Source organism: Marmota monax, unplaced genomic scaffold, assembly GCF_021218885.2.
Source record: "Marmota monax isolate L192 unplaced genomic scaffold, Marmota_monax_Labrador192_F-V1.1 WCK01_AAM20220418_F8-fsc00153, whole genome shotgun sequence".
Lineage (NCBI taxonomy): Eukaryota > Metazoa > Chordata > Mammalia > Rodentia > Sciuridae > Marmota > Marmota monax.
In genome coordinates this window covers 4,086,688-4,113,680 of record NW_026692146.1, presented here as the reverse complement: position 1 = coordinate 4,113,680, position 26,993 = coordinate 4,086,688, and the positions used below count along the sequence as shown (strand labels likewise).

The 26,993-nt window shown below is 33.5% G+C and overlaps 1 protein-coding gene across 14 annotated transcripts in view; it reads left to right on the top strand.

The window, feature by feature from the left end:
• Positions 1–26,993, top strand: part of Cdc42bpa (CDC42 binding protein kinase alpha) — a 297,181-nt gene that overhangs the window by 57,398 nt on the left and 212,790 nt on the right. For 13 of the 14 annotated variants that reach the window (XM_046419709.2, XM_058571920.1, XM_058571914.1 and 10 more), the window contains exons 3-4: positions 21,588–21,671; positions 25,786–25,881. In XM_046419709.2, the coding sequence (XP_046275665.1) occupies positions 21,588–21,671; positions 25,786–25,881 (180 nt within the window). Of the gene's footprint in view, positions 1–14,835; positions 15,445–21,587; positions 21,672–25,785; positions 25,882–26,993 lie in introns of those variants that run through there. The other variant, XM_058571918.1, reaches the window with a different exon arrangement.

Sequence of the window (26,993 nt, the reverse complement as noted above, 5' to 3'; positions counted from 1 at the left end):
TCATAGAAAGAAGGGATGGAACCAATGAAACCAAGCTATGCAAACAAGTCCCACAACTCCACGTACATCATCTAGGACATAGTGGAGAATTATGCTCTTCAAAGGAGTTGGGTAGTTCCTCACTTTAGACTTTGCCTATTGCAGCCCACATGGCCTCTCTTTTAGCCTGGCTCTCTCTGCAGCCAGCAACTTTTCTTGGCACACTGTCCACATTACTATAATCTCTTAATTCCTTGGGCCTCTATTCTAGCTTTGGCTTCACCTTCACAGCTTCATGCATCACCCTCTCAAGGGGCAGCCCCGTAGGAATTCTGGCCCTCCTATACTTTGCCTACCCTCTAGGGCTTCTTTGAAATCTCAATAGAAGCTTCCATGACCCCTTAACTTCAGCATCCTACATTCCTGCAGAACCAGCACCACATGCATGCTACCAAGGTCTGCTGTCAGCTTGTACAGTAGCTGAGCCTCCTGGGATCACAGCTTCTGCCACCTCTGAGTGCCTGCCTGCAATGCCAATTATGGTAAAATAACCCCACCCACTTCCCATTGTGAGCAATGTGCCCTCAGGATTTTTTCCTTTAGTTTTCCCTTCTATAACATTGAACCTGTAATGGGTATGCTCTTGCAAATTCCTGTGATGTCCTCAAGACATCTTTCCTGTTGTATCTGCAAAGTACTTAACTTCTCTTTAGTTTCATAATGTCTTTAACAGCACATCTTCCTTTGCCCCTATTTTCCAAGCGCTTTTTTGGTCAAAATGTAAGTTTTTTTTTAAAAAAATATAGTTTTAGTTGTCAATTTTATTGTTGTTTTATTCATTCTTTTATATATGATACTGAGAATCGAACCCAGTGCCTCACATGTGCTAGGTAAGTGCTCTACTACTGAGCCATAATCCTAGCCCAAACTGCAAGTTTTTAAGACTGCAAAGTCTTGTCCCACTTGCCTACAGTTATCACCCTGTTAATTCATGCAAGCTAGAATGGACTGATTAGGTTTCAACCGTCATAATCTAATCATTTTACCTCTGAATATTCTTGCATCAATCAACATAGGAGCTTTTGGGGGACACCTCATATTCAAACATAACAAGTTGAGTTGATTATATGTTTTTTTTTAAATATTTTTTTTAGTTGTTGATGGACCTTTTATTTTATTTGCTTATTGTTTATATGTGGTGCTGGGACTTGAACCTAGTGCCTCACGTGTAACAAGGCAAGTGCTCTACCACTGAGCTACAACTCCAGCCCCTTGATTATACTTTTAAAATCATGAATTTTGTTGAATTTTTTAAAAAATATTTTTATTAGTTGTTGACAAATTTTAAAATTTTATTTATTTATTGGTATGTGGTGCTGAGAATCGAACCCAGTGCTTCACACATGTTAGGCAAGTGCTCTACCACTGAGCCACAATCCCAGCCTGAATTTTGTTGAATTTTAATAAAATACTTTTTATCTGCATCATTTGAGACACTTGTATTCTTTTTTCCTTTACTTGGTTATTGTGTTGAATTATACATGTTTATTTATTTATTTTCAAAAGTTGAACAAATAAATTTGTATTCCTAAAATAAGCCCAGCTTCATTATTATCTATTATTATTTTTTAATGTATTAGTGGATTTGATGTGCTGTTGCTTTTATCTGTTTGTCCCCCCTTTGTTAGATTTTTTCGCCTATTTCTTGAGAGAAATTGGTCTGTAATTTTCTTGCTTCAAATGTCCTGATCAGATTTTGGTATCTTGATTATGTTGGTCCCATAAGAAGAGGGAAGTAAGTACTCCCTCTTGTTTTTTTCCTTACATGCTTATAGGTTTTCATTTATGAAGCTATTTGGCTTGGAAGTTGCTGGTTCGACAGTCTAACATAATATATTTAATTTTTAAAAATGGAAACAAGACTACTTTCTGTTATGTGTCAATTTTGATAAGTTTATCTGTATCATTTCATTTTCAAAACTTAATACCATATGGATCATGTGTTGATTCAAATGAACATTTATTAATCCTATTTTTGATTTGTCTTGCTAGCGGCTTATCAGTTTTATTTTCTTTTCAATTAATTAATTTCTGGCTTTTTGAGTTTTGCTACTGTGAGCTTGTTTTCTGCTTCATTAATTTCTGCTGTTTAATATTTTCTTCTACTCTTTGGTTTTCAATTACTGTATTTTTTTCTAATTCATTGAAATGGATTAGAACATTGGTTTCTAGCCTTTTTCTTTTATTGGAAACATTATAGCTATTCAGAGTAGTTGGGTTCATTTTGACAAAATCATAACATGCATGGAATTTGATTTCAGTCTTCCGTTTCCTGTGTTTCCCCTTTCTCCCCACCTTCTCCTTTATTTTACTGATCTTCCTTACTCTTATTTGTTTGTTTGTTTGTTTATTTATTTAGGTACTGGGGATTGAACTCAGGAGCACTCAACCACTGAGCCACATTCCCAGCCCTATTTTGTATTTTATTTAGAGACCAGGTCTCACTGAGTTGCTTAGCGCCTCCCTGCCTCCCCATTGCTGAGGCTGATTAGCCTCCCAAGCTGCAGATTATAGGCGTGCACCACCATGTCCGGCTCATTTATTTATTTTTGATTGGTTCTTTCTACTTAAGAATAAAGGTGAAATTCCCTGTGGTATATTTATATATGCAGGGACTATATATGTAAAATGATTTAATTTTTTTATACGTAATATGATTTTGTTAAATTCATTACATAGTTTCTCTCCTTTATCATCCTTGCTCCTTCCTTTTCCATCTCTTTTCTCATACTCCACTGATTTTTCCTGTAGCTTTATGATACCTGATTTCCCCCTCCTTATTTCCTTTATTTTGCTTTACCTTCCACATAGTAGAAAACATGGTTCTTGATTTTCTGCGACTGCCTTGTTCTTTCCATCTATTTACCAGAAAATGCTATAATTTCATTCTTCTTTATGTTTGAGTAAAATGCCATTATGTATATATTCCACATTTTAAAAATCTGTTCATTTATCGATGGTTTATCACCTCATTTTAAATGTACATTTAAGGCTGTGTATTTTTTTCTAAGCAATGTTAGCTACAGCTGACCAGTTTTGATACATTGTATTTTCATTATTGTTTTGCCCCCAAATGCAGTGTCATTTCCAATGCGATTTTATATTTTAAATGTGTTTTGTGTTGCATCTGAGAGTTTAGAAGCTTATTTCTCACTTTTTAAACATTTGGAGGATTTTCATTGAGTTATATAATTTTCAAGTGTTTAAAGGATATATGCTGTATGATAGTAGTCCTTTGAGATTTGCTGTGTAGTATTCTATAAATATCAGGTCAAAATCATTAATTTTGCTTAAATTTTTCATTTTCTTTGTGTTTTCTCTTGATCTGTCATTTCCTGAGAGGATTTGCTTTTTTTTTTTTTTTTTTTTGGTAATTATTCCTCTCAGTTTTTGCTGATAACAAATAGTTATATCTTTCTGATTAACTCTTTTATCATTATCGTATGGAATGTTCTCTGTAACCTCTATAGTACTTTTTTTTGATAAAAATTTTTAATCTGATATTAATAGAGCCTTGTAATTCTTTATTTTTTATTTTAAAATATTTATTCTTAAGTTTAAATATTTTTATTTTACATTTATGTGGTGCTGAGGATCGAACCCGGGGTGTCTTATGCATGCTAGGCGAGCACTCTACCACTGACCATAACCCCAGCCCCAAGCCATGTAATTCTTTATTTGTATTCACATTAAAATCTTTTCCCATTCTTTCAAGTTCAGCTTTCTATAACATTATGGCATATTTACTGTTAAGTAGACTATGGTTAGATGTTTGTTTTCAATCTGTTTTGAAAATCTTTTGTCTTTTAATTGGAGCATGTATAGTCAGTTGACATTTATCTTGTCCATTCTGTATGATTTTTCTCCATTTTTTACTTTTTCTTAGATTATTGGAATGTTTTACATTACCCCTATTTTTGCTAAATCTGTATGTTACCCATTACCATATACCTGATTTCTACTTTTATTTGGTTATTGCTGTCATTATTTTAGTTCTACATGTATTTTAAATCCCAAAAGATATGATTATACTGTTCCTATTTATTCAGATTTATCAACATTTTATTTTCTCTTGTTCTTTATATTCACATGCTTTTTCACATTCATATGCTTCACTTTGGAATGATTTCCCTTTTGACCTAGACGTTCTCTGTAGTATTTTTCTCTATATTATTTCTCTAGTGCATGTCTGCTGTGAGTAAATTGCCTATTTTATTTGTCCAAACTATGTTTATTTTGAGGTCTTAACATTTTTTAAAAAAGTAATTAAATGTATGACTTGAGGGATTATTACATTTTGTATGAACTTGTATAACCATTGTGCTGCTCAAGATAGACCGTTTATAGCAGTCAGATAGGCTCTTGCTCTCTGTTTGAATAACCAGTTCCTTGTTAATCCTGTATTCTGACTCCTATCATAGATTTATGTTGCCTGTTTTTTTAGTTTTATAAATGGAGTTAGGTGCTATATACTCTTGTTTCTGGAGTCTTTTGTATCACGTTATACTTTTATAATCCATTCTTGTTTTTCATTGGTGTACAGTATTTCTTTGAATGAGTATAGCCATGTTATTTATTCATACTAGTGTTGTTGAACATTCAAGATATTTATAGGAATTAAGAATAATGCTTGTACAAATATTCTTGTACTTGTCTTTGTGAGATTTAGGCACTCATTTAAGTTTGATATAAACTTAGGAATGGGATTGCTGGGTCACAGTAGGCATATTAAGCTTCAATATATAGTGCCAAGTAATTTTGCAAGTGCTTATTGATTTATACTCCCACTGGCAGTGTATTTAGTTCCTAGTTGTTTCAAAGCCTTACTAATGCTTGGCTCATTTTCTGACTTCAACCAATTTTTGGTAAAAAAAAAAAAAATTGAGTTAACTTTTTTTTTGTGATTTCATTTTGTATTTCCTCTTAAAGTTCAGCACTTATTTTCATATCATTTCATATCACTTGGATATCCCTTATGAACAAGTGAACATTTGGGGGTTGAGAAGCCAGGAGCCAGCTGGGTGGGTTGTGTGACTTATTGGTGTATTCTTTTTTTTTTTTATTAGTTGCTCATGACAATACAATGATCTTAACATATCATACATTTGATTCAAATGGGGTATGAATTCTCATTTTTCCACGTGTACAGGTTGCAGGATCACATTGATTATACGGCCACGTATATATATATATATACAGCAATACTAGTATCTATTCTGCTACCCTTCCTATCCCCCCTCCCCTCCTATCACCTCTCTCTACCCAATCTAATGTGACATATTTCTCTCTCTCTCTCTCTCTCTCTCTCTCTTTTCTTCCCCCTCACATCATCATACATGTATTTTGTATAACGATGAGGGTCTCCTTCCATCTTCCGTGCAATTCTCCTTCTCCCTCCCATTCCCTCCCACCTCTCTTCCCTATTTAGTGGTAATCTTCTTCTCATGCTCTTCCTCCTTACTCTATTTTGAGTCACCCCCCTTATATCAGAGAAGACATTTGGCATTTGTTTTTTAGGGATTGGCTAACTTCACTTAGCATAATCTGCTCTATTGCCACCCATTTCCCTGCAAATGCTATGATCTTGTTATTTTTTAGTGCTGCGTAACATGCATAAATCAAAGGCATTCCTGTATATCAGTGACAAATCCTCTGAAATGGAAATGAGGACGACTACCCCATTCACAGTATCCTCAAAAAAAATAAAATACTTGGGAATCAACCTAACAAAAGAGGTGAAAGACCTATACAACAAAAACTACAGAACCCTAAAGAGAGAAATAGAAGAAGACCTTAGAAGATGGAAAGATATACTTGCTTATGGATAGGCAGAATTAATATCATTAAAATGGCCATATTACCAAAAGCACTTTATAGGGTCAATGCAATACCAGTCAAAATCCCAATGGCATTCCTTGCAGAAATAGAAAAAGCAGTAATGAAATTCATCTGGAAAAATAAGAGACCCAGAATAGCTAAAGCAATTCTAAGCAGGAAGAGTGAAACAGGTGGCATATCGATACCAGATTTTAAACTTATTGGTGTATTCTACATATAAGTGGTTTCTGTGGATATATGGTGTGTGTATAGTGAAAGAGTGGGTTGGCTTTTCCCTCTCGTAATAAATCTTGTATTGAACAGAAATCCTTAGTTTATATGAGATTCAGTTAAATTAAACTCTTCTTTAAGATTATTGTTTTTAGTGCTTCTTTTAGGAATTTTTTTCTAACCTTAAGACCATTAACATTTTTTCTATAATCTTAGAAATTCTTCCTGTAATCGTTCAAAAAAAAAAAAATCTTTCCATTTAGGTCTGTGATTCACCTGATATTGATTATTTTATGTTTCTGAAGTATGGTTCAAAGTTGATTTATTCTTTGTGGTTTCTCAGTGTCCTTTATCCTATAGACTACCTTTTTTACATTTTATTGACAAGGGACTTTTGTACAAATCAGGTGACTCTGTATGTGTTAATTCACTAATTTTAAAAGAGTCTTTAGGGCTGGGATTGTGGCTTAGCAGTAGAGTGCTCGTCTAGCACTTTGAGGCTCTGGGTTCGATCCTCAGCACTACATAAAAACAAATAAATAAATAAAGGTACTAAAAAAAGAGTCTTTAATGTAGAAATGTTGTTCATGTTTCATTAAACTTGTTTATGAGTCTTTGATATTCATTGATAAGCTTATAAATGATAGTTTTGATTTTCTGGATAGTTTTGGTTTTCTGTTTCTAACTCTTTTGCTAGGATAGGAATATAGTTAATTTTTAAAAATATAGATCTTTTTATTTGACTATTTTGAGATATTAAATTATTAATTCTAGCTTACACATGTTTGAATTTTCCATGTTCTCAATTATACCATCTTCAAGTAATGACAGAATTTTTTTTTCTTTCTTTCGAATCTATTTTTCTTTTTCCTTTAATATTGCAATTGAGAGGATAGGCAATAAAATGTTGAATTCAGCTGGTAAAAATGCATATCCTTGTCTGGTTTGTAAATTCAGAGTATCTAGAAATAATAAGTTCAGTGTTTTCTATATTGTCACTCAACAGTAATCAACATAAAAGACTTGTGATCCCAGAACAAGCAAGCAGTTCTGCAGTGGAGAGTAATTGTGTATCCTCTTATTTACTTTCACATTATTTACCTGGAGTTTGTGAAAGACCCCGCAGGTTGAGGGCATAGTCCAACAAGCCTGTCCCCTGCTTCAAATGACAGTAGCATTTTGGGATCTCTAGAACTTAGGACCAACTGGCTATAAATCAAGGCTCCTTTAACCCCCTCCTGGGTTTCAGTGAATTTTCTAAAGCAGCCAACAGATCTCAAGGTAACACTATTGAATATTTAGTGTTTTTTTAGGATATGTATGAAGAGATGTGTGTGAGGGTTTTATAGGAAAAAGGCATGGAGTTTCCACGAGCACCTCTCCAGAGGTGCCATCTTCTTTCATGTGCTTTTTTTTTTTTTTTTTTTTGGTACCAGGGAGTGAACCCAGGGGCACTTAACCACTGAGCATAATGAAAATATATTTTATTTAGAGACAGGGTCTTGCTAAGTTGCTGAGGCTGGCTTTGAACTTGTGATCCTTTTGTTTCCATAGTCACTGGGATTACAGACATGTGCCACTGTATCTTTTTCGGTTTGGGTTTTTATGGAAACTTCCTTACTTAGGCATAATTGATTAGATCATTGGTCACTGGTGATCAATTTAATCTCCAGCCCTCTTCCCCTCCTTGGAGCTTGGGAGGTGGCTGAATATAGTAAGTAAGTTGTGCTATTAACATAAACAGAATGTATTTGTGTCTTTCCACAATGTCAGAATTTATTGAATAACAATAAATTCACAAGCTGCATAACTTTCATCCATTTCAGTTCACTGATGAGTACTCATAGGTCACTCAGTAAGCCTAAGTCAGGCAATCACAAGTTCTTTTATTCCAGTTTTTTTCTTTGCTGTAGGGAATAAACATGATGTAAATATTTGAATATTTTTTTTACAAGTGTTTGTAGAACTATTTTTTTTTTCCTTTGGATAAATACCTAGGAATGAAACTGTGCTAAATGATAATGTTACTGAAAACTCAGTCCTTGTCCCCAGTGTCAATCCAGTAACATGGACATAGTTTTGAGAAAAAGGAAAAAGAAGTTTTATTGCCTTTCTAGCAAAGGACCACAGGGGTTTGTAAAGAGTTGATTATTCAAAGGCTACATTCCAGGTGTTCTTTGGGAGTTAAAATTAATTTGTTAATTTGGGAGATGGTCATTTCTTAGATCTTCTGGTGCCATCCCCAACTTGAATTACTTCCTTCCTGTGTGGGTGGGAAGGGAAGTGGCAATGTGCAAAAGGGACCAGGTGTGGGGGAATAGAAAGGAATCTGCTACCTACATGAGAAACATAGAGGATATCAGATCACAGTTCTTTCTAGACTTAAGTTATGACCTCAGAGGTATGACCCCCATGGTTTGAGCATGGTTTCAGTAGACATCTCCATGTTAATATTCCATTGGTGTGATTGCACACCTGTTCAGAAGTGGTTTCCATATCTCCAGATTCCCAGGAATTGCTGCAGGAACTCTATCAATGATGTCTTTAAAAAAATTAAAACAAATATATATTTAAATTGTAGATGGACACAATACTTTATTTTGTTTCATTTTTATGTGGTGCCGGGATTGAACCCAGTACCTCACGCATGCTTGGTAAGTGCACTACCACTGAGCCACAACCCCAGCCCCAATGATGTCTTTTTAATAGTTAGGCAGTTTGGCCACATATCCCATATATTTAAGCAGACCCATTTTTCTTAGCAAACTATAATCCCTTAGGCAATTTGGGCCTGTCCAGGGAATCAGCCCATTCATGTAGTTCAGGTTGGCATGATGGAGGCCAAACAGTTTATTTGTAGGAGTATAAATAGGGCCTGGTTGGGCTAGTAGTCAGCACCATCAATAGAAAAGGTGGCCAGAGGCACCTTTGGGAAATGGATCTTGGATTTACTGAAATTTGACATACTGTATAATTTTTATGGAACTTTTGATTTTGATTGTGACATGGTTGCTTATACACGCTTTTCTGCTGAAAAGAATTAGAAAACCTTGAGATTGTGGCTTAGAGGAAAGAGCGCTCACCTAGCATGTGTGAGGCACTGGGTTCTATCCTCAGCACTACATAAAAATAAAATAAAGATATTGTGTCCACCTACAACTAAAAAACAAATGTTTTAAAAAATACAAATTCATTTATTTGAAGACATAAGAGCTATGAAATCAGTAATAAGTGAAGGAACAAAGAATTGTAGAATTAAGTCTATTAAGAAATGAACCCCGCCCCCCACCCACCCAGCTCTGCCATTCTCTTGGAGGCAGTTGACATTAGCTAGGCAGTGGCAAGAAGCTAACATCTTGCAGTGAAAACAAAAAGTAGAATTTAGGTTTCAGTAAAGAGAAGGACTCTGTTGAATATCCCTGGGATCTCTGAAGGGCTGTATTTGTTCTTTATGTGTAAGGACAAATGGAAATGGGCCAGCCCTCATAAGACTAAAACTCAGCTCTAATCAAATCAATTCCAGATTGGATTAAGGTGATTTTACTGTACCCTAGAAATGAAACACACAGTGATTTAAATTAAAATTTGACAGTTTTCACAGACATAGCAAACTTAAGAGATGATTAGTAGACTGGAAAATAGGTTAGTAGAAAATAGCCAGGCTAAAGCCTAGATGGACAGAAAATAAGTGGATGGAAATTTTAAAAAGTTGATTCATGTTAGATATAGTGAAAAATTAACTTGGTTGTATTTATAGTTCTAGAAGAGAGATGAAGGGAGAATGTGACATATAAAATTTCAGGAGATAATGGTTGAGATTTTTCAAAGATAATTAAAGAAATAAATCTATGTATAAATTTGTGGGGCTCTATAGCTCATGACAGGATAAATATCAACATTATATCCAGGCATATCATCATAAAATTTTTGAATATCAAGGGCAGAGAAACTTTAATAATATCTATAGGAAAAAAGAACAAGTAATTTTAAAAAAGCAATGAGAAATCAATTTACTTCTCACCAGAAGTGATGAAATTTGAAGAAAATGGAAAATGGTATTTAAAAGTGCTGATAGTAGTAGTGCTGGTGGTATAGCTTAGTGGTAGCACGTGTTCTTAGCATATACAAAGAAACACCCAAAAAACTTAAGAAAAAGAAAACTTACATATATATATATATAATATGTGTATATATGTATACACACATGTATATGTAAATGTGCACATGTATGCATACATATATATTTAAACTTTCTAGGTAATTGCTCTTACATTTGTGTATTAATTTTATTCTGCTATAAAATTTGGGCTGTGATTTCTCCATTAGACACTTCTGTGTCTAATCCTATTGTGTTCATCCTAGATTCCATGAATTCTTTAAAGTACTGTATCTTACCAGCTGTTGTTGGTCTTATTTGGTATTTTCTTATTGTTGGTATTTTTCTTAGTTATGATGGCTTATTCCTTTAAAACTTGTATTTTTATGCCATCTCATGAGCTTGAGGGTGAGAAGAAGATAAATGAAGATTCTTAACTTACCATCTCAAAACAGTCTCTAAATACTAACTTAAGAAGAAGAAAACATCAAAAGTCAGTTTTCCCGGTTCTTCAGTAATTAGTACTTTTTGGCTGCCTTTCACAGCTGAGGTTCTTTAGTGTTTACATCTTTTGAGAACCCCAATTCCTTCCTGCTTCTGACTCTATATAAATGTCATCATTCATAAATGTCTTCAGTTCTTGTGTCTCAAATCTTTTGATACTTTGGATTTCTGGGCTATAATTTTATCCTGTTTGAGTCTGATGAGGTGAGGTTCAAATTACTCGCCTCCCTTTGCCTTGGATTTTTAAATAGTATGTTGGAACCAGAACAAGTTCAAAGATACCAGGATCCTCTGTTAAAAAGGGAGGGGCCCAGCCTATAATCCCAGTGGCTTGGGAGGCTGAGATAGGAGTTCAAAGCCAGCCTCAGCAACTGCAAGGCACAGTTACTCACTAAGCAACTCAGTGAGACCCTGGTCTCTAAATAAAATACAAAATAGGGCTGGGGATGTGGATCAGTGGTTGAGTACTCCTGAGGTCAGTTTGGTACCAAAAAAAAAAAGGGGGGGGGACTTGAATTTAGGGCCAATCTGGAGATGGCCAACTACTTTTTTCCAGATGCAAACCTTGGTTCTCAGCTTTGGATTTCAAAGTATATGTATCCAGATAGTAGATTTGAGGTTTTAGCAAGCCTTACACACCTACTTGGTAGTGTAGTAGAACAGAGTGATGTTGAAATAGGGGCTTTCAGTTCAGTTGCCTGAAGGCATGTCTTGAGTCCTTATCCATATGAATTTGTCATGTGGGCAGGAGTGAAAGGGAATTCCTAACCTTTGTTTTCCTTATTTGCCTCTTGATGCTAAGCCTTTCCTGCTTTTGAGGAAGAATTTTCCCACCCCCTTCTAAATTGAAGTTTGAGAAGAAAAAGGTGGCAACATTAAAAATAATAATAATAAAAAAAGCTAAGTGACTTTGTCTGAGCTCTGATGTCTTTTGACACAAGTTTTCAAATACTTTGAAATGACTAATGCATTGTATTTAAGGCCCCTGCTTGACAAAATGTATTTGTCATCACCTCTTTCTTCATTAAAATAATTTCCTATTTGGATATGAAGAGTCAATGTCAGAAATTAGTGAATCCATGGAAGAACTGAATAAAAGACAAAAGGATGAATGAGTTTATACACATGGGAATACAGATATCAGACACTTTTATATATTGGGGAAGATGAGAATACCTAAAAACTTCTTCCTAGTATTTATTAAATTTCTTATTTGAGTTTAATGTTTGTCTTTACCAGTAGACTGTAATCTCTGCAAGGGCAGAGAGTGACTTTCTCTTATTCATTATATTTAGTACTTACTGTACTTTTTCCTGTTGAGTATTAAATAGATAGGAAAAATAAGTTCTTTTTTTTTTCATACCATCATGTTTGCTAATGAAAGTAATTCTTATTAAACATCCACTATAATTCTGTTATATTCCATGCCCTTGTTTAGGTTTGCAGTCTACTCAGCAAGAGAGAGGTTCATAGCATTGGTATCTACTTCCACAATTTTGGGGGAATTTTACCAATTTTGTTTTTACTCATAGGTAATAAAATTGGAATAGTTTTGTAAATATCTAATGAGGTTTCTTTACCATTTTATCTTTTTATTGTATATTAAAATGTTTCTTTGTAAACCTGATTTTTTAATAATTATTATTATTTTTTTAGTTGTAGTTGGACGCAATACTTTATTTATTTTTATGTGGTGCTGAGAAACAAACTCAGGGCCTCACACATGCTAGGCGAGCGCTCTACTGCTGAGCCGCAACCCCAGCCCCTATAAACCTGATTTTTATGGTTGTATACAAAGCATTATGTGGATGTTCCATAGTTCCATTTCTCTGTTGTTAAACAATACATGCTCCATGAATATAATGATTCCCCCTCCATCAGCATTCTGCAATTCCCCAGCATCTACAACAATGTCTAGTACACAGTGGGTGTTCAGTATGGGTTTGTAGAATGAAAGAACAAACTATGTAGGTTTTTCTTTTTTTTCCCCAGTATCATAAATGCCCTCCATAGTGTTTTTGTACATAATGCTTTCACTGCATTTCAAATGTTTTTCTAAGAATAAGTTTCCCAAAAGAGGATTTGTTGGTTTAAAGAACATAGAAAAGATTATGTGATTTTAGATGAGTCTTCTAATCTGAAAGTGTTGGATTTATTTTTATTTATACTTTAATTTTATAAATTTTCTATAATATATTCTATTAGAACCAAGAATTACCTTTTCTTTTAAATGTATTTCTTTTTGTTTGGGTGCTCTTGTGACTGACTGGAAGATAGGGTTTTTGTTGGTGGTAAAAGAGGATTAGAAAGTCACTTGGGCAAAGTAGTGAATGACCTGGTATTGCTATGCTGAGGAACATTATTCCAATTTTATAGTAGTTGGAATTCTATTAAATTCTATTAAAAAAGCAGAGAAATGATAGATAAAATTGATGATAGTCTTGAGGAAGGGTTAAATAGAGAAGAAAACAAAGACAAGTTCTGTATTTCTCACTCTCTAGTTCCCTTTATCTAATCAGACACCAACTTTTATGTCTTAAGGATGTCTTGAATTTCTTCCTCTCTTCCCCAGTTACACATGTCAGGAATGAGTTAAAGATAGAATTCATAGATTAGTGATCTCTAGATTGAGTAAATGAATTTGGTATATATGTTTTTGGCTTGTTAAATTGAAGACGATTGTGAATATTCTAGAAAGAGGACTAGAAAGCAGCTAGAAAGATAGGTCTAAGAAATAAGGAGTTAGAAATTGTCAGCATAGAGGTATTAGTTGAGGCTTTTGGAACAGATAATACATGTCAGGAAGGGAAGAGACATTAACAGGTGATGCAGGGATCCTTGGGGAAACAATATTTAACAGTTTTCAGAAAAAGAAAAACTAGGAAATGATTCCCTTCAGTGTCCAATAGTGAAGAGTGGTTGAAGCAACCAGAATAATATATTTTATTTGGAACTTAGAAGTTCATTATTGATCTTTGAAAGAATAATTTCAGTCTAATGAAGTGAAATACAAACTAGATTGAATAAAGTGATATAGAAACTAGATTGAAAGAGATTGAGAAGAAAATAAATGTGAGCAAGTAGAATAAGTAAGGGTATACTACTTGTTGAAAATGTGCTTTATGGAGAAATGATGCTGTATGGAAAAGGGATATGATATAAGTTCCCTGAGGAAAGGTGGAATGTTGTTGAAGTTTTTGTTTATTTTTTATTTATTGGAATTCTATTAAATACTAAATTTTGTTCATGGGTGGAGAAGGGTCTCAGAAAAGTTTTTCAGTTAATATCCAGGAATCAGGAGAAAGAGGGATTGAAGACAGGAAAGAAGTCTTGGATCCAACATGGACAAAAAGGGAAAGAAGAGGAGAGTCTTGGGATCAAAATCTGAAATGATACTGTTAACTTTGAAAAGTGGTAGGGATACCTCTTCCTGGGGTTCGAAAGAAAAAGAGATAAGGATAAGTGGAAATATAGAAACATTTAAACATGGCATGAGGGAATATGAAGGATTTATTAGCTATGAAGTAGGCCACCTGGTCATTGTCTGAAGAAGAGTGGAGAGGACAGATATGATATCAAGGTGACACAGGGCATTTTAAAGATTGGCAAAAGTCTGTTGAGAATGACAAAGAATAAATGGTGAGACTACACAGTTTGCTTTGAAGGCTCAGCTGAGATTGAACTATGGAAAAAAAGGAAGCAATGCTAAAAATAACTTACAGAATTTAATTCATAAAAGGGACTGGAAAAAAAAAAGGATAGGGCACTGGAGAATTACAGTTACTCATTAGGTTAAGTGAGGCAGATAGTTAGGATTGGCCAGGTTTGCTCTTCAGTCATGATGCTTGAAAGAATGGGGTGCAGAGCTGGGGAATTAGCAGCAGCAGACAGTCCAGAAGTCAGCTGAGTAGGACTAAGTCCTGCCTGGTCACAGGTCAGTGTCAGTTAGACCTCAGGAGTCATTTCATAGTACTTAATGCATGACTGATAATATTTAGATTTGAGTGTGAGAAGGTATCTTTTTTGTTTTTATTGGGTATCTTCTTGCTGTGTATGGATATTAATTTGAATATGTAAAAAGCAACAGATTGCTTATAGTCTACTCTGTTATTTTAAGACAGAGTTAATTTTGTATATAAAAGTAGTACTGGCTGGATTTTGAGCTTTAGTGCTTATTCAATCCTGATAAAAACATCTCTGCTGAGCTTACATACCCTGTGGTGTTTATCAACTAATAGTTTTAGAAATGCTAAGACCCTAAACAGGTAATGATTTCCTCCAAGTTACTTGCATTCTACCAGGAATTTGTAAACAGGTATTTAGGCCCAGTGGATAGGCTTCCTTTTGCATGGATATTGGATAGAAACATTTCTTTCAACTGTGCTTTTACAAAACAAAACAAAAACAAAAAAACCAAACCATGAAAACACATGCATAGTTTATATAACTCCTACAAGAAATGCATAAATCACGGGAAACAATTAGGAGCAAGACATAATTGAAATTCAGCATCTCTGTGACTTAAGAACCTTCTCTCTACAACTCAGTTGTTGTCAGTTACTGCTTAACTTAACGCTGGGTTTTCCTTTTTGCTTTCAGGAAAACCTTTAACTTACGCCCTGGGTGTTACCTGTCCACAGTTTCCTGGTGGCTCACCGCTTCTGCCTGCTCCAGCCTTGCTCCGGCAGCTTCAAGGCTTCTGGGCTTCAGAGCTTGTTGTGAAAGCTTGCTGCTTTGGCCTGCTACCCCTGCTTCAGGTGTCAAAAGCTTTTAATTAGCCTGCTTCCTCTAATTACTATAACTAGGCCCTTATATGTCTGCATAATCTAGTAGTAGGGTCTGAAAAGACATTTATTTAGACATTTATTATTTAAAAACTCTTTTACTCTGGCTCTCCTGGGATTCATGGGAAAGTAAAAGAAGTTTGAAGTTATAGTGCATGATTCACCTTTGATGGTGCAGGTTGTTAGTCCATAAAGGCACACAGGTGTGGGCATATTGTATTTTTATAGTCATTGTTTCAAATAGTTGATGTCTGTGCTGTACCAAATTTTAAGTTTTGACTATTGCTCCTAATACCTCTGACTGTTTAGTAAATTCTTTGTGGTATTTTTAGTTTCATGTTAAAGAGACTTATTTTTCCCCCCATTTTTTGATAAAAATTTTGAACAGAAATTGATCACTCATAGAACAGTTTTTAAAAATACAGAGCAATGATTTCCACAAATACTACAATCCCCATTAATATGTCAGAAGGTATCAAAATTGTAGACATAACGAATGGGAAGAACTCTCAGTACCTATAGAACTGGTCATTATGAATGTATTTATATTTGTAAGTTTTTTTTTTGTCTGTAACTATTCTTTATGATTATATTTATAGTTGAAAAGAACATGAGTTCTGTAATCAGATAACCAGGATACATATCCTGGTGGTATTACTTATTAATTATATGACTATAAGTAATTTAAATTCTCTAAACTTAGTTTACTGATTTCTTAAGTGGGAATTTTAGAACCTACTCTAGATTGGTGTAAGGATTAAATGAGGTTGCACATGTAATTTCTTGACCCAGTATCATATGCAGAGTAAGCTTTCCAAAAATAAAAGTTAGTTTTGTTATTTTGTTATTATTAATGGAAAATGATTGTAGATGTTAAACAGGAGAGATACATGGGAGACAATGATGTAAAACATTAAATGGTTAACAGTAATAAACAAAGATAAAAAGGGCTAACTTGTAAAGTTGAGACTTTGAATGCCCGTTAAGAAGTAGCATGAACTGGAATAATCTGATACCTTCATAAATCATCATATGCACAGTTGTATCTCTTTTACCCTAGTGACTTGAGTTTTGGTATTGGTGTAGTAGTATACTTGCAGTTGAGAATATTGGTGTCTTATAGCTTTCCATGTATATGCACCCACAAAGATTAAAAACAATTCATTTATCCAACAAATGTTTATTGAGTACCTATTGATTCTCAGATACTACGCATGTACTAGTGAACAAATGAGATAAAAATCCCTGTTCTCATAGAGCTTGTATTCTAGTGAATGAATAAACAATAAACACAGTATGTGAATACATAGTTCATTAATAGTGATAAAGAAATAAGGGGGAAAAGGAAGCAAAGAAAAGGGATAGAAACTGTCAAGGGATCATTTCAGTGTGGGAATTAGAGAACAGGCCATGTGTCTCTGTGGAGATAGAATTTTCCAGACCTAAGGGCTTGAGGTAGGATTGAGTAAAGTGACTATTTTGATTGGAATAGAATAAATTAGGGGGTGAGTAATATGAGGTCAGAGAGGTTGGAAGGCCCAAACATGTTGGCCTTATAGAAATAGTAAGGACTTTGACTTTGATTTGGAGGGAGACGGGAAACCACTGGAAGTTTGGGAGCAGGAGATTTTAACAGGATCTGTGGCTTCAGGATTGGTAATAAATTGTGGGGGGGTAAGGGCAGAAGTAGAGAGGTAGGACAATTGAGGCAAGATATGATGATAGTTTGGAATGGGACAGAACAGAGAAGGTATGGTGAATTTGGATGTCAAAGACAGACTAGATTTGCAGAACTCCGTGGCAACTATTTCTGCATATTGAAATCCTATCAGAGTAGTATGATCAATCTTAAGTTATAGGTTGTAACTATAAATGATGATACTTAAATTGTGTTTAACAACCAATATGCATACATTTGTCAGATACTCATTATTTCTGAAGTGTGTATAGTTTTTCTAGCATCTAGTAGCTTTTACTACAAAATGTTTAAAGGCATCTTTAAATATTAATGTTTACAAATATATCTTTATTTTATGTTAACTTTAAAATTTTCTAGTTAATTCTAAATATATTTTTCATTTTGATCATATTAAACTAGAAAGGACATTTTTTTTCCTCCCTTTTTGTAACACAAGGGATTGAACTCTGGGCCTAGTGCATGCTGGGCAACCACTCCACCACCCAACTCTGTCTCTTGCCTTAAAGAAGGACATTTTAACATCCTGCCCTCTTACATGTCAGTTAGCCATGGTTTTTGAAAATATAGGACCTAAAGTTAGAGTTCTAAGAGAATCATCTTTTTCTTGGTTTTCTTCTGCTGAAATGAACGTGAAAATGTTTATAGTGTTAAAGGAGAAAAGCAAGGTCATTGTTTTATCACCTTGTAAATGTCATAATCATTTTTCATCATGTTATCTATTTGATAATTCAAGACTTTTATTTCTATATTGTTATTTTTCTACACCCACACACTTCATTCCAGAAAATTTTTTTAGGTAGCTCATAAAATTGTTCTAAGATGGTTTTGCAAATATTTTTCGATATGTATATATGCAGCAGCCTGACATTCTTGATTACCACACAGATGTGTAGAATGTGGCTTATGTTGGCCTTTATAAGTCACACTACAAAACCTCCATAATTAGTGGTCATTTCATGAGGTGTGGTATTCCATCCTATCCCATTCCATGTTTCACATTTTGTATATTTCATACAGAAGATACAGAAAGGGAAATAGAAATCATTTCTCCTAGAAATAGCTGATCATCTAATATATTTTGGTGCTTATATTTCTCTCTCTCTCTCTATATATATGACATAGAAATTGATGGTATCTATTTTGTGTGTATGTAGAAAACCAAGTCATAGTCTGCTAACTTTAGCAAACTTCTTTCTTACATATAACATTGTGAGGTTTTCCCTGTCAGATACTGTTCTTCAATAATTTTCTTCAAGCATATGAATAATTTTCTACTCTCCTATGACATTTAGTCAGTTTCTTCTTATAGAATGTTTAAGGTGGTCCATTTCTACTATTGAAAACCACACTATGGTGAATTATTGTGGCCTTTTATTCATATGTAAATATTTTAAATTCAGGGAATTTTGGCCTATATTTCTATGTATATGTATATTCTATAGATATAAAATCATGGAAAGTTCAGTTGAAAACATGGAAGTTTTTTTTTTTTTTTCTCTTCATATGCCATGGGACAGGTATACTGTTTGCCACATGCTTAGCACAGTGCTGACACATAATAGCTAATACTCACTGAACACTTAATGAAATACCAGACCCTGTGGTAAGTTCTTTGTGTTCATATTGATGATTTTAGTCTTTACTACAATTATGTAAAGTATGTATTGTTATTAACCTCATTATATTGACCCCAAAACCGAAGTTTTGAAAGGTTACATTTTTTGCCCAGATATATACAGTTAATGACAAAACTAGAACTCAAACCCTGTTTGAGTCTGGCTAAGTTGATGTTGCCGCACCCCTCTAAACAGATGCAATAAATGCTAGCTAAGTGTTTGTATGTTCAATAAATGCTAGGTGTCATCATCATTATTCCTACTGCACAGATGTATAACCCATACATTGTTTTGGTTCCAGTATTTTTTGGATTTTGGAAAGATAATTTAGTTCATGTATTCATGTATATTTTATGTAACACTCTCTTACAGTTTGGAGCAGTATTCCATTAGCAAATGTATTCATGTTTCTTCAGTGAAGCATGTTTTTCTTTATATTAAATGAGATAAAAAGTAAAAGATATTAATAGCCTGATGTCACCACATGCTACCAAATGAGTTATGAAAAACTTTTAGAATTATGGTTAAGGGATTGTGGATTTATTTAAAAGTCTTAGTGTATGTGTGGCATTTCAACACTCCTTATATGTTAGTGGGTACTGCTACTACCAATGTTATCATTGATATTGCCTTTGGGTTCTTATTTACTCATACACATAGAAAACTGGTGAATTATGTAGGGTTAAGAGTACTTTTTCTCAGGTCATGACACGAAGAGTGGAAGGTACCTAAGTGTTGGAGTCTTCTGATCTTTCTTCCCTATATTTGAGTAACAGGGCTTATGTGATAGCCTTTCACATCTATTTTTCTGACTTAACTATAGGCTTGTCTAGCTTAATGCTTCTGTCCTGTCCATGTGCACTCCCAATTGTGCAACATTGATTTCAGAGTCTATAGAGTAGCTCACCTTGTGTTTTCACCCTTTCAGAGATTTTAGTAAGACAGTGCTATAAGTTTTTTCTTGCTTGTTATGTGTTAAGTGTGAACCTTTTGGGAGAACAATTTAACTGACCCATCATTTCTTCCAATAAGACCAGGTAGGACTAAAGACTCAAATGATTGTATTTAAAATTGAAATACTTCCTCTTTTTCCCCCCCAGCATCTCAATTGATGAAAAACTAATTATAGTCATCATACTTTTAAAAACAATAACCAGGAAATGTTCATTATTATGCACTGATTTTAATCTTATCATATAAACTACTTTTATTGCAATCAGATTCAAATAAATTTATTAAATGCTCTTGATGTGCATAATTGCTATTGAGATGATGATGATGATGATGATGGTGATGATTTTTGGTTGTGCTGGAAATTGAACCTAGGGCCTTGTGCATGCAAGGCAAGCACTGTATGATCTGAGCTATATCCCCAGACCAAGATTAATTTTTAAAAAGTTTTTCAGCTTGGATTTCAATCTATTACCTATACTTTAAAATATCCCTTTGAACTGTTTAAAGATCTCTGTGTATGTTATTCTCTTCCGCATATTAGTGTAGTATGTTAGCTTCCCACTACTGCAACAAAATACTTAAGATAATCAACTTACAAAGAGAAAAAGGTTTGTTGGGATTCATGGTTTTGGAGATTTCAAATCAATATTCCATGATCAATAGGCTCTGTTGCTTTGGGGTCTATGATGGCAGCACATCATAGTGGGAAGCTCCTGGCGGAGTAAAACTGCTTACCTCATGGCTGGGACTTGAAAGGAGAGGTAAATGAGGCTAATGGGTTTCCACAAAGCCCTTTGAAAGCAAGTCCCAACAACTTAAAGACCTCCAACTAGTACCTACCTCTTTAAAACTTTTCACACTCTTCACAAATACTATGCTGAGGACCAAACCTTTACCAAATGGACCTTTGGGAGACAATTAAGATCCAAACACAGCAGGTATTATTTGTCTTCCTCACTCCTGCCTTTCAATAATTGAAAACATTGTCACTTAATATTTATCTTCCTTTTCTGTAGTTTAGCCTTAGCCCCATAACAAATCCAACAGATTTGAAGGACCTTTAGAAATTGTCAAACTGAAACAGAAAGATAGAAACAAACGTAACCAGTTTATTAAGTATGATAATGGGGTCCTATTTATTTGTATTTGGGAATTTTTTGATCCATAGGTGAAATATAAGGTACAGAAATATCTGTTTGCTTTTTGTGTTATTATTCGAATGGATGTGTAGAGTCTATAGTTTATAGACTATAGACTGTTAGTCTTAATTGCTGTTGGAGCAGGAGAGGGAGAGGGAGAAGGAGGGGGGGGGGAGAGAGAGAGAGAGTGTGTGTGTGTGTGGTGTCTGTGGATTGGGGGTTGTGGCGTATGAGTATGTGGAATGAAAAATAGGATAATTTTCAATTTCTTTCATGTTGCTTGATCCCCATAGAACATATTTGTTTTGGCAGCTGGCATACCCTGTAGTATCATGTTGGAATTTGGCAAGCATTATTTAATAAAATCTATTACTTTCATGTTGTACATTTTGGTATATTTCTTAGTAACTGTAGATGTTGAGTTTAACTTCCAGGGCAGAAAACTTGGAAAGGAATATATAATATATAATAACTAACTGATACAGTGTTAATAAGTACAGTTATTGGTTTGGCATATGTTCACTAATACACCTTTTGTTTTTTTTTACCTGACATTGTTTAATTTAGGATTTTAGATTTGAGCTGCATTAAAATAATTGATAATTGGCATTTATTTTTTTTACAGAGAGGAAAAAGGAAAATGGATAACTGGAAAGAAGTAATATATATGTCATATTTTAAAAGTTATATTTCCTTTATCTTTTCTAGGTTGCTGTAGTAAAACTAAAAAATGCAGATAAGGTATTTGCCATGAAAATTTTGAATAAATGGGAAATGCTGAAAAGAGCTGAGGTAAGAATCTTAATATACAGTGTTTTCTCATTTTTACTGTTTTGAATCATGTTGTAGTAAAAATCTTTACACATGTATATTGCAGTAATTTTGTGAGCTTATCCATAGTGTGAATTCTTAATAAGATAACAGTAAAGCTATTAATACATTTTTTCACTAACTCTGCTTGTGTGTGTTAAAAAGAAATGTCACAACAGAAGAAAATAGTACATGAGAAGTAGTCGTGCTACCCAAGATATATATGCAATGTAAATTTTAAGAAAAAGAAAAGGGAGGGAGAGTATGAAGTGTTCTTAATAAGAAATATTGCTACTCCAAATTTGCATATACCAAGATTGAAATGATTTTAGGATAAATTTTACATGAAGGGATTTTTCATTTTGTGTGACTTCTAGAACTTATCTACTTCTCAAATTAAACTCCTTGCCACTACAACTCTTGGGCATGGGGTTAGGGGATACATTTAAAAATTTTTTTTTTTTTAAGTTGTGGATGGACCTTTATTTTATTTATTTATATATGGTGCTGAGAATCAAACCCAGCGTCTCACACATGCTAGTCAAGCACTGTACCACTGAGTTACAACCCCAGCCCACATTTAAATTTTAATAGCTATTGCTTTAAACAAATTGTCTTCTATAAATGTTGGACCAGAATATCTTTATTTATTTAAATGTGCCGGTTTCTTAACAAGCTTGCTAATTATTCATGCTATCATATTCTCTCTTTATTATGTTAAACAACATTTTTACTGACAATTAAGTTAAAATGATAAAATATCCTATTTGGCTTGATCATCAAACATATGGTAAAATGAGGGGGGGCCAGATATGTGATGATGCCATGCTGTATAAGATGTAATATTTGGATTTTCTGAAATTTTTAATTTAAAATTCTACTTACTTATTTTTTGAAAATGAAAATTTTGACTTTTCCTTCATCAAATATTAGAGAAATTTTCAGTTATTATCCAGGATTTTTCTGTGGTAATATTTTTTGAGTGAAGAAGTCTTTATTCCTAAAAAAATGAGAAACTAGTGGGTATAGACATCTCTTTTTGACATGATTTTCAAATATACATGCAATTTTGATGTGCTAAGATTGATAATTTGATGAGACCCAAATATCCAAGATTGATAATTTGATGAGACAGACCCAAATATCCTGTTTTTACAGGAGCGAAATTTAAAAATATTTTGTTTAGTTTTTTAAAAAATATAATTGAAGTATACATTATTATAGCTTTAAACTATTTGAATCCTCACAACACATTTATGAACCATAGATTATTCATACATCATGGTTTGGTTAGTACTGATCTAAAACAGGGTTTCTCAACAGGGATACTTTTTTGACATTTGGGGCTGGATAAGTCTTTGTTGTAGAAGCTCGCTTGTACATTTTAGGTCATTTAACAGCATCCTTGGCCTCTGTCCACTAGATGCAAGTAGAATCCTCTCTCCCAATTGTCATAACTAACTAGGAGAATGCGATATAGAAGCAAAAGAAGTAGGCTGTCTTTTTTACATTTAGACACTCAGCACCTGAAGCATTAGTAAGAATAGTTTTATAGCTAAATATTTGTGGATAAAATCATATGTCTTGGATTTTCTTTAAAAACTTCATTGTTTCTGAACGTGTGTACTCAGGGAACTGAGGGGTGGTGGTGAGTGAGTGAGTGTGTAATGAAACAAGATTCACCAACAAAGTAATTGCTGAAATCGAACCATGGTACATTGGGAAGAAGGGATTGTTGCATTTGTCTTTCTAGTCTTGTTATGTTTGAAATTTAGTGTCATAGTTTATTGTATGTTTTTTTATTTTTAAATATTATTTTTTACTGAACAGTTTAGCATATTTGAAGTTTTATTTAGTTTGAAATCAATCAAATGAAATAATGGTTATTAGAATCTAGCTGGAATGCCTAAAAAATTAAAAAAATTAGTTTTTTCGTTGTAGATGGATATAATATCTTTATTTTATCTGTGTATTTTTCTTTTTATGTGGTGCTGAGGATCGAACCCAGTGCCTAAGGTCTGCAAGGCAAGCGCCCTACTACTGAGCCACAACCCCAGCCCCATAAAAATTTTTTGATGTCTGTCATTGTGAGTTCATACCAGGAGAAGTCCTTCTCTTAGGCCCTAACAACTTTCAGAACCTTTCTACCATGCCAGTAGTAAGCCATAACTTCAGATCACTTCAGTTATAAAATAGGACTTACTGGTAAATAGGTCTTGCAATTCTGTTTTCTTCCTAACGTGAATTAATACATACTGTTATAGATTTTAATAACATAATTAACAGGTTAAATTGCCCATTTCAGTTGGTTTAAACTTTATTTGTTTGGGTGTTATCTGTTGTTGCCATTTAATGCCTGGCTTTGGAAATGCTATTTGTCCAAATAAAATTTATGGGTATACGCTGGCAATATTTGAGCTAATTGGATCACAGTGTTATAGATTGTTTTCTTTATCATGACTATTTATCTTGTGAGAAATAATAACTTTGCACCTACTACAAGTAGACATGCTCTGTGATGATATTTGCAGTGTGTATGCAATATGGTATAGCTGTTCAGAAAACTTAGGCTGGGTTATACGTAATAAGATCAAAAGATGTTCAAATATATTATTATTTAGGAAAAATAAGCAACTTAGAGTGCAGTGTGATTTCATTTCTATAAAGAAAAATACGATGGGAGAGGTGAGATACTACATGAATATAAAATGTGTCTGTATGCATGTGTGCATGCATGTGCATGTGTGTAGGCTTCTGTATATGCAGGAATTTTCTGAGTATGCTTAATGGTAGTGACTTGTGAACACAATTGGAAATTGAAATTGTGGGGGCATTACTTAGGAGACTTTTACTTTCTATTTTACCTCTCATTTATTTTTTAAGTTTCTGGTATAGTATTTTTTGTTTTCTTTTTAATTAAAAAATTAAAGATTTTGTATAATAGAATTATAATGTATTACATAAATTGTTTTTTATTTTTAATCATATATTTCTCAGATTCTCTAGGATATATTTTCATAGTAGTGGAAATTTATTCTCAGAATAAATTAAAACTTCAACAAATAAATATGAAAAAACCCAATTCATTAGGGAAAATGTGCAAAAAGGACATTCAAAGTAAACATTCAAAGAGAAAGTTAAGGTAGCAAGTGTGTATATATTTGTGTGTATATATATATATATATATATATATATATATAAAGTTATTAATCAGCACCTGTAATTAGGAATATGTTAGTTAAAAGAACAATGAGACATAATTTGACAGCCATCATAGGCAACCACTTAATTTTAATAATGGCAAGTACATTTGAGGATGTGAGGAAAAGGGACTTTTGTATGCTGGGGTACAGTGGTAATTAATATAGAGAATTGCTATTTTTGGCAAAGTTGAAATTTGCTATATCTAATGTTTTTACTTCTAAGTGTATACTGTAGAGAAACTTATACAAATATACTCATTACAGCCTTGTTATAATGCAAATTTGGAAATGATATATATTTTCATAATTGGGGGTTGCCTAAATAAATTTCATAGCAGATAAAAAGGGAAACAGTAATTCTGGAGAAAGAAGTAATCAACTTGCAAAAGGATAGATAAAATTATAACATAATTTTAAAAAATAATCCAGTTTTGTTGTTTATGGACATATATATATGTGGTCAAAACATGATTGGTAGTCTGTACATTGTCTTCATTTTATTGCTTACGTGAGGGAATAAAGGAGAGGAATGGGAAGAAGTAGGAAGACTATAACTTTGTCTTATTTCTTTGAAAAGACCAGAAGTAAATGTGGCAAAATAAATGCATTTATGTTATCTAAAATGTATTGTGGCCTGTGGTTCTTAATTATTCCGTTCATTTTATGATTGTTTTAAACTATGACAATATTTTTGATATAAAATATTTTCTTAAGTATAGTATTCTAGTAGCTCAGTTGCTGTTTTGAAATAGTTATTTGTTGAAAGCCATATATTGAAAATATTCCTTTCCAGAATAGAAATAGTATAATAAGCATATTAAGCCATTGTTTGCATAATTTGTTTCCTAGTTTTACCTAAAGTGTTGTCTAAAATTTTTTTCTTTCCTTTCCAGACAGCATGTTTTCGTGAAGAACGGGATGTGTTAGTGAATGGAGACAATAAATGGATTACAACTTTGCACTATGCTTTCCAGGATGACAATAACTTAGTAAGATTTTTTTTTTATGTGTTTTTGATCCTTATTAATTTTTTGTTGACAGAATTTAGCATTAATTTCTGTTGAGCATTATTTAAATGTAGATTTTAAATAGAAAAATTACTGCATTTCAGGTATAAGTTGAACACTTGGTATGAAATTTTTTTCTCTCAGTGATATGATACCTGTCCATTGAAATTATTTATACTTTTAAGTAAGGAAGTCAAAACTTTATACAAATTTTTAAAATTTCTGTCAGTTAAATTCTATAAAAGGGTTCAGGATTTTTTCTTTCATGATTGTCCCACTATTTTATTTATAGTGTTCTGTTGCTTTTTAAATTCTACATATTTTTCGTATTTCTTTTTTTTAAATTTTTTTTAATTGCCAGTGGATTTTTCACTGTATTTGTTTATTGATATGTGGTGCTGAGGATCAAACCCAGGCCTCATACATGCTAGGCAAGTGCTCTATCCCTGAGCCACAACCCCGGTCCCTAAAATTTTACATATTTTTCAAGTGGCCATATGCTTCACTAAGTAGAGCTACATTTTTATTGACTTCAACTGCTTCACAAAAGTTGGGAGTTTGGAGGACAGTCAAACTATTAGAGGCTTTACAATTGAGAATAAATAAAAAGAAGAGAGAAACAATAAGATTAAATCTACTACAATTAAGTATTTAACTCCTTGGCTTGCTATTCAGAGCTTTTCATTTCTGACCTCAATTTTTATTTCCAGGTTTATTTTTTAGCATGAATGTGTTGAGATCCTGTTATGTGCCAATCAGTGAAACTGGGATATAAAAATTAAAAGGATATTTTTCACTCATTTGATGAATATTAATGTATGTATGCTATATATTGGGCACTATTCCCTAGATTCTGGAGATGTGGTAGTAAGACAGAGGATCTTTTTTCTTACTGTTCTTATATTCACATTAGGGGAACCACATGATAAATCTAAAATCAAGTAAATAATATTTTCAGATTACTTCAATTGATGAAAATATTGCATTTATTCAAAGGTATGATGAGTCTGAAGATTATTCTCAGACACATACGAATTAGCTAAACCAAGAAGAAGTAAAAGAGGTAGAGAGGGCTTGGTGAACAAAAGCCCTCT